The sequence below is a fragment of the Leopardus geoffroyi genome, chromosome A3 (genome assembly GCF_018350155.1).
Source record: "Leopardus geoffroyi isolate Oge1 chromosome A3, O.geoffroyi_Oge1_pat1.0, whole genome shotgun sequence".
In the NCBI taxonomy this organism is placed as follows: Eukaryota; Metazoa; Chordata; class Mammalia; order Carnivora; family Felidae; genus Leopardus; species Leopardus geoffroyi.
The window spans coordinates 32158549-32173970 of record NC_059336.1 but is presented as its reverse complement, the minus strand read 5'-3'; the positions used below and the strand labels follow the sequence as shown (position 1 = coordinate 32173970).

Genomic DNA, 15422 nt, shown 5'->3' with positions numbered 1-15422 from the left:
ATCTTAAAGTCCTCATGTGAGTAAAGTCCTATGATATTTGTCTTTCTCTGACTAATTTCACTTAGCATAATACCCTCTAGTTCCATCCACATAGTCAAATTTACTTTAAAGAATGGATTCGAAAGTCACACTCCACCCTGAGATGCCCAAAGGAAGCTAAGAACATGAAGCTTTGGTCTCAGATGAATCTTTTATTGTTTCAAACCAAGACAAACATGTTTTTTCAAAGATGATAGCACAATCATTGTCACAAGCATGTTAATATGTCTATTTTGCAAGAAAGGATATGCTACAAGTCATGCTATTCATATTTTCAATAGCATTCTGGCAAAAATTAAAGCATTTCCAAATTGTGTCAAACATTTAATGAATAGTGAATTCTACTTTCTGCTCTTGGGTAAATAAATGGTGTCTTTCAGTGAAGTGAGTGGAAAATAGATAATGTGAGAGTTGCTTCTTTAAAACTGCCCTTTGCTCCAACAACCATCAGCCTCTTCTGTTGCCACTGAACTTCTCAGCTATTTTCTGTAGTTCCAAATCCATTGCAGCCAAGTTTTCAAGTTCTTTTTCCTAGAAAATACAGAAAAGTGGAGGCATGAGGTCTCAGATCAATTAGTTTTATTGTAGTTGAAGGAGTATGAACAGAAAGGGGAATATTTGATATGTTAGAAGTCATATGAGACACCCTACCATCAGTGGTGCTCAAAGTGTGGTCCCCTCACCAGAAGCATCAGCATCTCCAAGGAACTTGTCAGAAATTCAGATTCTCGGGCCTCACCCAAGGACCTACTCAATCAGAAACCCTGAAGGCTAGGAATCTCTTGAGATTTTTATGCACGTTCAAGTTTGAGAAACACCAACCAACATAATATTAGGAAAAAATCATTGTTCAGGCTGGTACAGTTCTGATAATGTTAACTCTCCAAGATGTAAACTAATTGTTATAGTCCAGTAGCTGGTAACAAAATGGGGTGATATCTTTAGCTGATAGACTAAAATGGGGTGTCTGGGGGACTGGGTTAAGCGACTGACTTCAGCTCAGGTCATGATCTCACGGCTCGTGGGTTCAAGCCCCGCTCTCGGGCTCTGTGCTGACAGCTCAGAGTCTGGATGGAGCCTGCTTCACATTCTGTGTTTCCCTCTCTCTCTGCCCCTCCCCCACTCATGCTCTTTCTCTGTCTCTCAAAAATAAACGTTTAAAAAATTAAAAACTAAGATAGACTAAAGCAATTAATTTCTATATCATCTGTTCTTTCTTCCCCTGGGAAATAGTGGTGAAAAGTTAAATGACCAAGAAGACACCAAAATAGTGGTTGTCAACCTTGACTGAACAATGACTGGGAGCTTTGAAAAATCCTCATGCCCACGTAGTACCCAGTACCAAATACACAGAATCCCTGGAGGTGGGTCCAAACATCAGTGATTACTCAAGCCTTGCAGGTGATTCCAATGTGCAGCAAAGGTTGAGAAGCACTGCAGTAGGGTGAGTGCACAGGGATATGGACAATGGACTCAAACCCAGAGGTTATCTCCACTCTCTTATGGGGGTAGATTCTCATGGTAATTGATTCCCACCAATTTCTCCACATTAATATCAGATAGTCTTGAACATATCAACATTAACCATCTTAAATTAATTTTAAGCAAAAGCCCCACACTGTACCTCTTCCTCTGTCAGAACTCCCTGGCCGGCCCTGTCCTTTTCATTTTCTGCTGCATGGCGTGGGCTCATCTGCTCCTCAGAGTCATAAAAGTCTGGAAACTCAGCTGACTTCTTCCTGTAGTGAAGGAGCTGGTCCAGTTCAGCCACTCTGTCATACTGCCTTTTCAGATCCAGTTTGGGGGGGAGATTTCTCTTCTCATAGCCCCAATTCACGTCCTCTTCGAAGGGCTTTTTCTCCCACAAGTCATAGTTGTATTCCGGGAAGAAGTTCTTCTCATTCAAGGTCAGCCCATTTTCTTCTTCACCCTCAAGAAAATTGTCATCCATGTTGTCTTTTCTCTCAGAATGGCTGCTCTTCCACTGAGGAGGGTCATAGTATGTGTTGAGCAGCTCCCCTAATCTCTTCCTCTTGTCAGTGGTGTGAAGGGGAGTATACTGTTTGCCTTGAAGCCTAGCTTCTTCCCTGCTCTCTTTAGCATCTTCCAGGTCCTCCTGCTGCTGCCACTTCCCTTGGGCTCCTTCTTCACCATAGTTGAGGTAATTTCTGTCCTGCTCTTTCCACTCACCTTGTGGATGCCTCCTTGCCTTGTCCATCTGGCTTTCTTGAACACGGTAGTGTCCTTCACCCAAGAACCGTTGTTCTTGTTTATTGTCTGGAATGGAATATGCACCTGGTTCCCCTCCTCTGCTTCTATAGTGGTGTCCCCCTTCTCGGACCCTCTCTTCCTCACTTTCTTCATTATATCCTTGTGCCATCTTGTCAAGCTCTGAGCTGGGGCCATTTCTCTTGTCCTCCTCCTGGCTCTCCTCACTGGGAGGTCTTGGAGCCCTGTAGTCCTCACTTCCTCTGCTGCCATATTGTCCCTGCTCCAGGTCCTCAGGAGCCTGGACAGCTGGGTAACTCCTCACTTCTTCCCCATATTCAGGTTCTTCTTCCTCTGAAGCCCTGTAGTGGGCTGGATGATGGTCCCTCCTTTCCCCTACACTGGACATGCCCACGTTTGACTCCGATTCCTCACGAAAGTGTCCCCTCTCATCGGAGGGAGGTTTCCCTTCTTGAGAGGACCTGTCAGGCCTGCTCCTCCCATGGTGGTGTCTTGGCTTCCAGCGTCGTTTGTCCACCTCAGGGCCAGCATCTTCCTCACTTTCCTCAGATTCTTCCTGGCTCCCAACTTGGTTTTTAGACTCTTGAAGGTGTTTCTCCTGGCTTCTTGTGTCCTCACGACTCTCCTGGCTACTCCTCTCTCGACTGTGTGTCATCTCCTCAGGCGGCCCAGCAGAGTGTATACCATATCTGGCAACTAACTCCTCTTTTTTCTTAGCAGTAGCCTGGTTTCTTTTGTTGAGAAAGGCATTTTGTGTCTCTTCTGGCTCTTCCAGGTTTTTCTCTTCACTGCCATCTTTCCCATGCTCCCTTTTCTGGTATTTCTCTCCCTCCTCTTCCTTCCTGTCCTCTTCCTCGGTTTTCTCAGAATGGTGTGTCTTTGCTTCTTTGGAGACTTGACTGTTAGAGGGGTAGAGGCCTCCTTGGGGTTCACCTGCTTCTTCTCGGCTATGCCCACCTCCCGCTGTGTCTGCCATTGTCAGGCCTTGGGTATCCTCCCCTGGGGCTCTTGTTTCCTCCCTACCGGAAGGCCTGTGGGCTTCTGAGGCATCAGCTGGGTTTCTTAACAACCTTACTTCAAATCGTGTGTTTTCATTTTCATTTTTCTCTTCATCTTTGACCTCTTTTCTACCTATCATGAAAATAAAAAAGCATAAGCATAACTTCAGAATTGCTTGTGGTTCAACAAACACCAGCCTCAGTGATCACTGCAAAACGTAAGGACCTGAAAAATCACTTGAGTGATTGTTTGAAGTTTATTTTTGAGAGAGATAGAGTGAGTGGGGGAGGGGCAGAGAGAGCAGGAGAGAGAGAATCTCACTGTCAGCATGGATCCCTGATGTGGGGCCCGAACCCACCAACCTCGAGATCGTGACCTGAGCCAAAACCAAGCGTTGAATGCTCAACCGACTGAACCATTCAGGCACCCCACTTGGGTAATTTTTTAAGTTAATGAAAAATATACTCAGATTACTTTTGAAAGCAAACGGTATGAAAGCTCCTTGGCTGTGTTAAATCTAATAATAAACTCTTTCTATTTTTACTTTTTTCATAGCACCCAACCAGCATTTCTCGGTACTGTTAATGATAAAATGGAAATCCAAATAGAGATTTATGAAATGTTAGACTTAAGAGCCAGAAGAAACCTTTGAATTCATCTTGTTCAACCTCCTCTTTTTGCAGACAAAGACAGTGAAATTCAGAAAGGTGTATTTAGGGACCCTTCTTTCTATATTGGCTGTAAGTAAGATCTAAAAAATTAGCATTATGTAAATAGCTCTAACTAGAATCCAGCTAAATGAAGTTAAATAGCCAAAGGGAAACATCAGGATTCAAAGGAGGATGTAAAATTTTAAATTATTAGTTTATCAGCCTTTTTTTTATTCAATCAACTGTGTAGACCCAAGGTAGCAGTAAGTGACAATATAACTTACTAACTGGTGACAAGAAGTGGGTATATGTCTTCCCTTAGAAAACTGTACAGCAGTAGAAAGAACCATTTCTTTCATCACTCGGGTCCTATCTGCCCAACATATTCTCAGATGTTCAAGATGAAAATCAGTATACTGAGCTATCTTTGTGTTTCATTAGTCAACAGTAGATGGTATAACTGGTATTTCAATTGAATGTGTTCTATCTTTTCCAGATGTCAGTAGCTCTTTTACTAAATCCTCCTTAACTCAGGGGAGTCCCATGAGAGGAGATATGCAGCTAACGCTGTCTGAATGATAGCTGGAAGGCCTTGAATTTCAACTTGTCACTGAGTTCAGACAGAACTCCTGAAGCCCAAGCCTCTCATAACTCTGGGGCTACATCTGCACTGTCCCACCGTGCTATCAGCCTTTGGTGGCTACTCAGTATTTGAAATGTGGCTGATCCAAACTGAGATGAGCTATCAGTGTAAGATGCCTACCAGATTTCTAAGACTTTGTATGAAAAAAAAGCAAAACATCTCAACTTTTCATATTGATTATATATTGAAATAATACTTGGGATGTATTGGATAATATATATTATAAATACATTAGGTGTGGGGGCACCTGACTGGCTCGGTTGGAAGAGCATGCAACTCTTGATCTCGGGGTCATGAGTTTGAGCCCCATGTTAGACATAGAGATTACTTAAAAAAAAAACTTTAATAAAATAAATAAATCTATTGGTTGTATAAGAATTATATATTGAATAAAATGTGTTAGATAAAAATAAAATATATTATGAATATTAATTTCACCTGTCTCTTTTTACTTTTTTTATGTGGCCACTAAGAAATTTGAAATTATATTTGTGGTTCACATTATATTTCTACAAAACACTACTGATGAGTCATTTTGAACTGACGTTTGCAAAATTGGGTCTTTGTAAAAATGTCGAAAAAATAGCAAGATGGTCTGTACCTCTCTGCTTAAAGCCCAGCCTGGCGTGATAACATTCTCATGTTTTATGAATCAACTGAAATGTCTCTGACCTTTCACACCCAGACACCTAAGAGCTGGTGCCTTTCCAGTGATTTTGTCTTTTAAGAACCAGTGCAACATTGAGGCAGGTGAGGTTGTCCAAGTAGGCACAGGTAAGCAAGGAGGCTTTGGGCAGAGACTGACATCATTCTGAGAGTCAGATGACATAACCCTGATCAGACAGGATCTCAGCTTTCCAGGGCAGGGGCTGTGTCACCCCTTTCCTACTGCCTACTGGTTAGGAACAGAAGTATTTTTCTTTTTCCCCAGTTATATGTGTGCTCCCTGTAGCAGCTTGTGACTGAGGCTTAGCACTTCCTCCTAAATTTAGCTTTAAGTCCCCACAGGTGAGATCAGAGTACTGTGATTAGCAGCACATAGTCACTGTCAATCTGTAAAACCAAGGTGTGAAGCCCGTCCTTACTTTCAAGTAAAAATGGGGGAAATGTACCTTCCATCCCTAACTTTCATGTTGCAAAGACAACCAGATTAACCTGGACAAAGAGATTCTCGTACCTATTAAGAACTGGACTATGTATTCCCCAAGGTCTCTTCAAGCCACAAACAGTGATTCTCTTCCACTCTCCCAGTGCTCATTTACTCAGTAAGTGTATGCTTGCTCCACAGACATGCTGAAGAGAGTGGGGAGTGGAGATAGAGATGAGCTACAGGTGGGAGGGAGAATTCATCCATCCAGCTGGCCAAAACCTCTACCGGTCTTCAGATCAGCTTAAGACATACCAGCAGGAAAGAAAACTAGAATCGGGCAGAAGCCACAAACTAGTAACCCAGAGGTGAGTTCTTTTTGGCCTAAATAGCATTTTTAGCAATTTCGAATTCAGAGGCAATATTCAAATACCAGGAGATATTGCTAACAAATCCAAATTTTCACTTCTCTTGAAAAATCCCAAATCTGATAATAAAGTCTATATTTCTCGGTTGGAGCAGAAAAATATCTCCCCCTGTACCCTCACCCCCTCCAGAACGGACATGTATCTTCCAGTCTGTGAGTTACTTCCTATTCTGCCTTATTCCTTATGCTATCTGTCTGGCCCTGGCTGATGTCTGAGTCTGCAACCCAGAGGAGCTCTTAAACCCTTGTGTAGTTCTTGGGTGCAGTGTCACCAGGGTCGTGTTAGACATGAGTCATTAGATTTTAACCAGTTTCCCTGAGGCTGTCTCAAAGGACATCAAAAGACCCCAGGGCAGTCAGTGATAAGGGAAGGCTAGAATTGCCATGGCCACAAAGTAAGGTCTGAGCAGGCAAGCAGAATCCAACATTCAACAGCTCTTCCTAAGCAATCACAGTTCTTTGATGACCTAGTATGGCAAACCCCACACTTTTGCATCCATCTGGTAAACGAAACAAAGAGAAGGGAGATAGTGAGATGGGTCTGCCCAGAGGAGCTGCCTTTTGTCCCTGCCTGAAGATTCATTCTGTTTGTACACATTCCCTGTAATGGCTGGAAAAGAAAGTTGGGGAGAAATTCAGAAAGAGATGTCTAGGCTGGGATTGGTAGGGAAGGTTCCTCCCATTGTTCATGGGGCCCCTGCAGACTCAGGTCCCCACATCTACTATAATTACCCTGAAGCCTCCAATGGTGGATTGAGTCCTGATAGGTTACTCTTTTGGTCAATTGCCAATACTTGTTTTTACCATTTTATGTATGAGGGCTCATGTGCAGCAATAGCAAGAGTATTCTCCTGCAACAAGAGATTTTGGAGGTGACAAGAAAAAAAAAAAAAAGATCACCATTCCCAGCCTCACTAAAAATTTAAAAGCAGAGAAGGTGTTGAAGAGAACAGTGGTTTTTGGATTTGTTTGCATCAGTTTGACTTCATGTATAAAGGAGGCAGCATAGGGGTGCCTGGGTGGCTCAGTTGGTTAAGCATCCAACTTCAGCTCAGGTCATGATCTCTCAGTTCATGAGTTCAAGCTCCACATCAGATTCTGTGCTGAGAGCTCAGAGCCTGGAGTCTGCTTCAGATTCTGTGTCTCCCTCTCTCTCTCTCTCTCTGCCCTCCCTACTCATTCTCTCTCTCTCTCTCTCTCTCTCTCTCTCTCTCTCTCTCTCTATCAAAAATAAATAAATGTTAAAAAAAATTTAAAAGAGACAACATAGTTTTGAGAAATTGATCTTTTAATGTCAATGCCCAATGGATACTGCTTGCATTACTGTTCAGATTTTGTCTTCGACAGAAGTTGATTTGTATAGAGAATACATCCCACTCTAGATTCAGAAGGTCATTGCTCTGACTCACTGAATGCTCTGCTTTTACCCTCCCCTTTTTAGTTCTCAGGCCTGACCTCCCATGGTAGTACCTCCCATTCTAATCAGCTGTAAATGAAAATGGCTTAAACAATCTGTCGTGTAAAGAGGGCAGAAGTTTCCAAGTCGCCCTTCAAGCTTCTAACTTCTCACTGTCAGAAGAGCAGAAGGCAGGGAGAAGAATAATTAAGATCTACTTCTATCTTTTTGTCTTCCAACACTCCCAGAACACTTAACCCCTACTACCTAATAACAAATAAGCACTCCCCACACCTCCCTCCACCCAAGTAAAAGCCTGTTCTAAAAATCCAAACTCTGGAACCAAGGAATTTAAGAACTGATAGACATCTCAAAGACTATCATTGAGTTCAACTCCCTTATTTTACTTTGAGAAAATAAGCCCAGAAAGGCAAGAGGTCTTTCCCCATGGTCACACAGCTATTAAGCGGCAGATTGGGACTAGAAGCCATATCTTCTATCTCCTCAGATACTAGTCTAGTCTGTACTCTTTCCATTGCATTACCCACTCCCCTGATTCTCCCCTCATTTGGAGGTAAAGTGGAAGCTGAAGTGGAGCAAGCAGGCGGAAGGATCACCTGAGGGACAAAGATCTCCTGCAGTGTAGGACACTTACTCTTTTTCAGGATTTGGCGACACTCAGGGGTGATGGGTGGAGCATTGGACTTCGACAGGGCATTTGAGAGGACCTCGATGATGCAGCGAGTCACCTGGGGGGAAACCCAAAAGCAGGTTGGCAAAAGCTGGTGTCACTGGGATGATGGTCTAACCCAAACCAGAGCTGCTGTAGAGAGAGGGTCGGCTCTGTGGCCTATACTGGTGTGGGATCCTTGGGGCAGAAATGTAGATTTACAGGACCATGATGAAACATCCCAGGCTTTTCCACAGAACACTGCACAATGGCACTGGGTCAAGATTACACAAGAGAAGAGAACTACCTCACCCCCCCCCCCCCATTTCTTGCAGATCCAAAGGAAAATAGTGATGACAGCTATCCTCAGGAGCACTAAAGACACTGGGAAGGAAGTGAGATCCCAAGGCAGGAGGGACATCCTTTGCCCCCATTCCCTTAGGGATGAAAACCTGGCTTTGTAACACTATTTTGTAGGTTTTTTATTCTTGTTGTTTCTTTTGTTTGTTTGTTTGTTTGTTTGTTTGGTATGATAAGGAGTGGGAGAATCTAGAGTCTAGATGAAAGTATACATTCTAGACTTCCATTTCAACTTACCATTTCTTCATTGTGGTTCCTGTTATCCACTGGCATAGAACTGACTGCTTTGAAGGAGAAAAAGAAAAGGGAAATGACTTGAGCTGATTTTTGGAAGCTGTGTGACCCCAAACTCACAAAATCACTCCCACTCCCTGCACATTACTTGGAAAGAGTGGCAGAGTCACAGCTGAGCAGAGTGGAGATAACTGGGTAAGATTGGTCCAGGAGCCATAATTGCCCCAGTTGCTCATGTACACACACACACACACACACACACACCTGTTTTCCCTAGCAATGTCTTAAACATGATTTAGAAATGAATACTATCTTATATGCAGTATAAATCAAATCCAGACCACAGACAAAGAGAGCTTCTGAGATACTGGCAATGTTCTGTTTCTTGATTGCGGTACTGATTACGCAGATGTGCTCAATGAGAGAAAAATTCATTAATCCATATACTTATGATCTGTGCAGTTTTCTAATTGGATATTATACTTCAATAAAAAATTGAAAACCTACTTTAAATGAAACCAGGGTACCCTCCTCAACCCTTATGCCTACCCAAAATGGGTAAAGATTTGTGATTCCCTCTACCTATTGCTGTCCCCACCAAAATATCCTCCCCACAACTCATTTCATTTTTGAAGTCATGGTTGTGATTATTTTACATAACTAATTACCTTGTTTTTACCCCCAGTCCTTTTTCTGAACAAGCTTGCTTACGCATGTGTATCAGTGTTGTGTTTCCCTTTCCCCATGTTGGCTGTAAACAGCAGGGGAGGGATCTGATTCTAGTTAATAATATCATATATGAAATAGGTGTTTAACAACTGGATTATCAGAATATTTTTAAACAGTAGATCTTAATTTATTTAAATTAAATTTCATAAGATTTTGCTTGTTTTGAACCAGCGATTAAAGTGTCTTTGTCTTCTTAGGAAATGCTTCAAGTGCTTTTAATTTTCCAATGCCATTTTTTTTTCTTTCAAAGCTGCTTTGATTCTTTTATCTTTCGCTTTGACTCTGTTCTGTCTAAGCCCTTTCCATTGGAGAAGCTCAAAGCATTTACATGTAGGCCCATCTCCACAGTTCTCCTGACACTCCCTGGAGTGGACAGCTGCCATTATGGCTGAAGAAGCTCAGTGCACAAAATTCTTCTAGGTCCCTGAGACAAGAAAAGAGCTAGCTGAAGGAAGAGCAAAACTCAGACATCAGAGATGAAAGCTACTCAAATGCAATTTATTTTTAACCAGCAATCTGACCTCTCCTCCCCAAATGTTTACTCTCCAAGTCTCTTTAACTACCTGTCTCTAATCAGTTACACATCATCCCAGGCTCAACCTAGGAATAAAACCTATTTCATGTACTTACCTTACTTAATTTTCCTTTTTAAAAAAAAATTTTTTTTTCAACGTTTATTTATTTTTGGGACAGAGAGAGACAGAGCATGAACGGGGGGGGGGGGGGGCAGAGAGAGAGGGAGACACAGAATCGGAAACAGGCTCCAGGCTCTGAGCCATCAGCCCAGAGCCCGACGCGGGGCTCGAACTCACGGACCGCGAGATCGTGACCTGGCTGAAGTCGGACGCTTAACCGACTGCGCCACCCAGGCGCCCCTAATTTTCCTTTTTAAAGCATGACTTGGGATATACTTCAATTGTTTCAAGAAGTCCAAAGCTATCCAGCATATTAAAACCATTTGTAAAATGTTTGAGAAGTGCCTAACAAGGTAAAAAGACCCCACTATCTCTCTAAAACATAGTTCAGACAAGATCCAGATGTCCTACCTTTGGCACCCAGGGCCAAATATACTGGCTAGATCATTATTTTATCCCCCAAATGGTTGTTATTGGGAAACATTTTCACTTTGGCATTTATTCTTTGCACCTGAATCTGTAAAATTCTCTAGAAAGAAATGACTGAGAGAATTACTCCTCCAATAAACTAGAAGGTGCCTTTTTAAAATCTAGCATTACTAAACCTTCTTTGGTAATGCAGTTTCTTGCTAATAACTTTTCTTTTTTTCTCCATATATGTAAAATAGGTGCTTTTATTAACTACTGGCATTGCCAAAGTATTAACAGTTATCATATTTGGGAGGAGATAAATATTTTTCTTTTATCACTCTAAACAATTTTTGGTATATGTGCTGCTGAAGCGAGCACTCACTCTAAACAATTTATAGCTCATGTTTGTTATTGCAAACAGTCCTATTTCTCTGATTGAGGCTCTTCAGATTTATTTTTGATGTAAAGGCACTAAGGTCTCCTTATAAAAGTGCATTACGCACCTTGATGAGACACCTAAGTTCCACTGTATTTTTTCCAATGGAATCTGTAACAGCAAAGTGATAGTTAAAGACACATTGATTCCCCTAAAGCAGTTTAACTTATTTTTGTATAAAGATTCAGGAGGCACCAAAGAAAACCCAATAATTATGATAAAGGTGAAGTAATCAGATGATAGAAAATCTTCAAATAATATTGTATGGTATACCCGAGAATAACTTGAAATGTACGATATTTCATAAGACTATCAAACTAAGGTTTGATTCCAGAATAAAAATACAGCTAAAATTTTAAAAGTTAAGCAACTTCATCTGAATGAAGAAACCATTTTACCCAGTATAATATAGATATCACGTAGTAACTTCACTTATATTAATTTTTAGAGTGCACATGTAGCTACTATGGAAAGGTATGGATCTCCTTCAGAAGCTCTTAAGGAGAGGAAATGAACCAAATGGTTTCCTGAGGTTTTCTTCATCCCTGTGATTTTGCTAAATAACAAACTTTGCTTGAAAGCTACCATGTTTCATTTCCAGGCATTTGTGGATGGCAGGAATGGGCACAGGGGTTTCTTTCTAGGGTAATGAAAAACTTCTGACATTTGATAGTGATTACACAATGTCGGAATATACTCAATTCTGCCCTTTAAAAATGTGGGTTTTATGGCATGTGAATTATAGCTCAATATTTTTTTTAAAGAATGTGATGTCTCCATTTTAGCTGATATTAAAATATGAACCCATCTTAAAATATTCTCTTGCATAGGAGAGCTCTAAGTGTTTTACCACTATAATAAAATAAATCTCTGTTTTGTTGTCTCTAGCACAATGTATATAGCATAGCAATAGCATTTTAAGCAATTTGTTTCTGAAAATATTTAAATTAAGAACATTTATAGGTAATTTATAAGAGTGACAAGAATGTTAGAAAATTTGAAATGCTTGTAGCTTGCAGTAAAATAAATTACCACTGGCTTTCATTTTATGTCTTTACATTTGGTATCCAACAATTGCTGTCAATGAAAGCTTTATATTCATAGATGGCAATACTTCAATTCCAGGTAGGAATCTCAATCTCAGATAAAGAACAATATCCTATGGGGTCATTAAAATAGCCACAGAAGACCTCCAGTTTAATCTGGTGGTGCATATTTACCTCCCAATGGTCTCAATACTCATAGAAATTTTACTTCAATACACATGAATACACACACACACACACACACACACACACACACACACACACACCCCACACATTTTTTCCAATCTCCAGAGATCATTTATTCAAGATTCAAAGTAGTTTGAAAGATTAATCCTGCAGTCTTCCACACATAAAGAGACACTGTCAGATATCTACTACTTTAAGTTTCATTCTCCCAAATTGACTAAAATGATTTTTTTAACTTCTCCAAGGATATTTTGTGGTTATTTTATACTTGTTATTTTCCTGCAGTACAAAAGACAAAATATCTACTGCACTTTCCATTCATAACTTAAAAATGGATTAATTTGGGTATGAAATTACCTCTTCCCAGAAATGGAACTATAAAATAAAAAAAAAATTACATTAAGTTTGTACATAACATATACATGAACACACACATATAGTTGAACATGTTAATTAAAAGATATAAGAATACATACAAGACTTACTTTCATCTCATCATGTTTAAATAATAATAATAAAGGAAATTACACAGGTGCCAACTAATATATAATACATGGACTCCTGTGTCTCTGTAGTCCTCTGGCTTTAAAAAAAAAAAAACAAAGAAATACTCCATTCCAGTTACATATTAAGGCTTTAACAGCGTCTAGACAGGTAGAGAGAGAGTGACATTTTAGGAGGTAGCACAAAATGTGGGGTTTCCGCGGAGACACTGCACGTTTTCTTTCTATCTACGGGAAAACTCAGATATGAAAAGACTGAGACTCTTCTGGTTGGGCTAAGAAGACCTCTGGCTTTTTCCAAGTCAGACGATGAAGCGGGGAGTTGAAGGAAAATACCCAGCCAAGAGAAGAAATTAAGAATGTCAACCAAGATGGAAAACCTTCCACTCAACCAACCCTTCCTCTCCCCCAGTGTCTACAAGCCAACACTCCCGGAGCGCCCTGGAGGGCCAAGGCTAGCGCTGTCCGCGGTGCTGAACAGCCCGCGGAGCCCACTCACCGGCCACCACTGCCGCTGCCAGGAGGCCCAGCAACACGGCCGGCTGCATGGCCCCGCTCTCCCGAATCTGCACGGAGAAGAGGATGGCGACTGGACCGGTGAGTGGGATGCGGGCGGAAGGCGAGATAAAGATGCTCCGGGAAAGCAGCTGTGCGTCCAGGTCCCCGCGGTGTGGCGCGGTTGGCGCAGGCCCCGCTCTTTTAAAGGGCAAGCCAGGGCCGCAGGGCCGGGAGGGGCGGGAATCCAGAAGGCTGCGCCCCCTCGGCTCAGCGCTGACGTCAGGAGGCGGCCCCGGGGCCCGCGGCGCAAGTGGGAGGAAATCTACGCCAGTCCAGTCTCCCGGGTGCTCGAGGTCTGGAGCGGGTGTGGGAGTGAGGCGGACGTCGGAATGAAAGTTTGAGGGGAGGCAGTGCAAATCTGACGCGAGGGGAGAGGCAGAGGTCCCGCATAGATTGCGCCAGCTTGTTCCTCATCTCGCTCCACGCCACCTTCAATGAGGCTGTGTATCGTGTGCAGTTTTGTTGAGAGTGTATCTAGGACTAAGTCTGGTTTGTGTCGCCACTACCCAGCGAAGTATCAATAAGACTCCTGCTAACTAGAGAGTACTAAACGGTGGGGGGACATGGAAGGAGCAATGATGGCTTTAAAAATAAAAGGTGCAGAGGGAGAATATGGAATCTGCTGTTCTTTAAAAATTTTAGTCTTAAATCTATCTACCCATTTTTCTATCTATCCGTATCTATCCACCTTTCTGCCTACCTACCTATGTACTATTTATGATTATCTCTCTCTCTGAACACATAACATACACACATAGTGAAAAAAATTTTAAATCACATGGCACAAAAGAGTTTACTAGAAACATCTCCCTTCTACTTCTATTTCCCCTCATTCCTAATTAACCCCCTGCAGAGTCTACTCTACCTAACCACTTTCTGTTGTTTAGGCTTAAGTTATTTTGGAGCATATATAGCTACATCTTCTTTCAGATGGCGGCACTATATTACATTGACTGTATTAACTGGAGTTTATTTAACCAGTTCCCTTTCTGATGGGCATTCATTTAGGTTATTACCCTTTGGCCTTTAATTACTCCTTTACAACAGAGCCCTAGTGTCAGGGGCAGGTCATGTAATAACCTGCTTGTAGAATCTAGTACATCTCATAAGCACTGTTCATCCTCTCTGGCTTTAAAATTGAAATAGGAAGGCATTCTGTTTTATGTGAGAGGAAGGTGAAAACATCTTCCAGGATATTTTTAATGTGACTTCTCTCAATCTAATGAGGAATCAGGAAAAAGAAGCAGGCATATGGGCACCAAAGAGAAACAGCTCAGAGTCTTCTCTGATAACACAGGCTTTGAGGAATAGAGTGAACCATCATGTGGGGTCTTTTTTAGAGAAGGCAGATGTCTGCATGTACAACTAAAAGGAAGTTTCAGTGTCTTTTTCCTGAAAATCAATGAGGCTCAAATTCTTTATGCATGCACTACATCTTCCTGAAAAGGCTGGGAATGATTTCCCCAGGACCATGGCTGCAGGATATTTAAGAGAATAGTCTTAAAAAGGATATTAGTGGAGCAGTTGGTAAAATTTTAATAAGATCTGTAGATTACATGATACATATTGTATCATTACAATACAATACAGTGTTAATTTCCTGATCTTGAGAATTGTTCTTGTGATTATGTAAGAGAATGTCTTTGTTTTTAGGAAAGGCATGTTGAAGTAGCTAGAGATAAAAGGGTGTCATATATACAACTTACCCCCAAATGTTTTAGAAAAATATAGAGTTAGAGAAAGGAAAAAAAAGAAAGAATACTAAGGCAAGTAGGGCAACATTTGGGAAATTGGGGTGAAAGGTATATGGGAATTTTTAATACTATTTTTGCATTTTTCTGAAATCTGATATTATTTTCAAACAAACAGAAAAGAATATTCTTGGCACAAAAGAGTCTTATAAAACCTCTGTAAAGAACTGGGTACAAAAAAAGAAGGTGTTGAGTAAAGGCCTTTCTTTGAGTGCTAATCTGGGGGAAATTCTTCTACTATTATTGAAATTATATAAGGGTTCCAACTGCTGTTAAAATGCACTGATTGCCAATAGTACTTAAACATTGCCACCTTCCAGGAGCATCTACATTCCAGTATTTCATCAATTTCCCTTTTATCTTGCTTTCTCATAAAGTACAGGGTTAAAAATATTAATGTCATCTTGTGGCTTCTCAGACAGGGCTTGGGCTG

At 41.3% G+C, this 15422-nt stretch overlaps 1 protein-coding gene across 2 annotated transcripts; it reads right to left on the bottom strand.

Moving 5' to 3' along the window:
- Positions 1 to 171: 171 nt before the first annotated feature.
- CHGB (chromogranin B) lies at positions 172 to 13402 on the bottom strand. 2 transcript variants are annotated; one of them, XM_045445270.1, is made up of 5 exons: positions 13180 to 13402; positions 8738 to 8784; positions 8126 to 8219; positions 1664 to 3399; positions 172 to 570 (listed from the first exon to the last, which is right to left on the bottom strand). In XM_045445270.1, the coding sequence occupies exons 1-5, from the start codon at positions 13226 to 13228 to the stop codon at positions 487 to 489; spliced, it is 2010 nt and encodes a 669-aa protein (XP_045301226.1). In that variant the 5' UTR covers positions 13229 to 13402; the 3' UTR covers positions 172 to 486. The 2 variants fall into 2 exon arrangements, with proteins under 2 accessions (XP_045301226.1, XP_045301227.1); XM_045445271.1 differs by having other exon boundaries at positions 8738 to 8781.
- Between the last annotated feature and the right edge of the window lie 2020 nt (positions 13403 to 15422).

Bases quoted from the DNA above. Each gene is read 5' to 3' on its own strand.
- CHGB (XM_045445270.1), bottom strand. From the start codon at position 13,228: ATGCAGCCGGCCGTGTTGCTGGGCCTCCTGGCAGCGGCAGTGGTGGCC. The intron at 3,400-8,125 runs GTAAGTGTCCTA...TTTTCATGATAG, and splicing joins TCGCCAAATCCTGAAAAAGA to GTAGAAAAGAGGTCAAAGAT. The intron at 571-1,663 runs GTACAGTGTGGG...TGTATTTTCTAG, and splicing joins GAGTTCTGACAGAGGAAGAG to GAAAAAGAACTTGAAAACTT.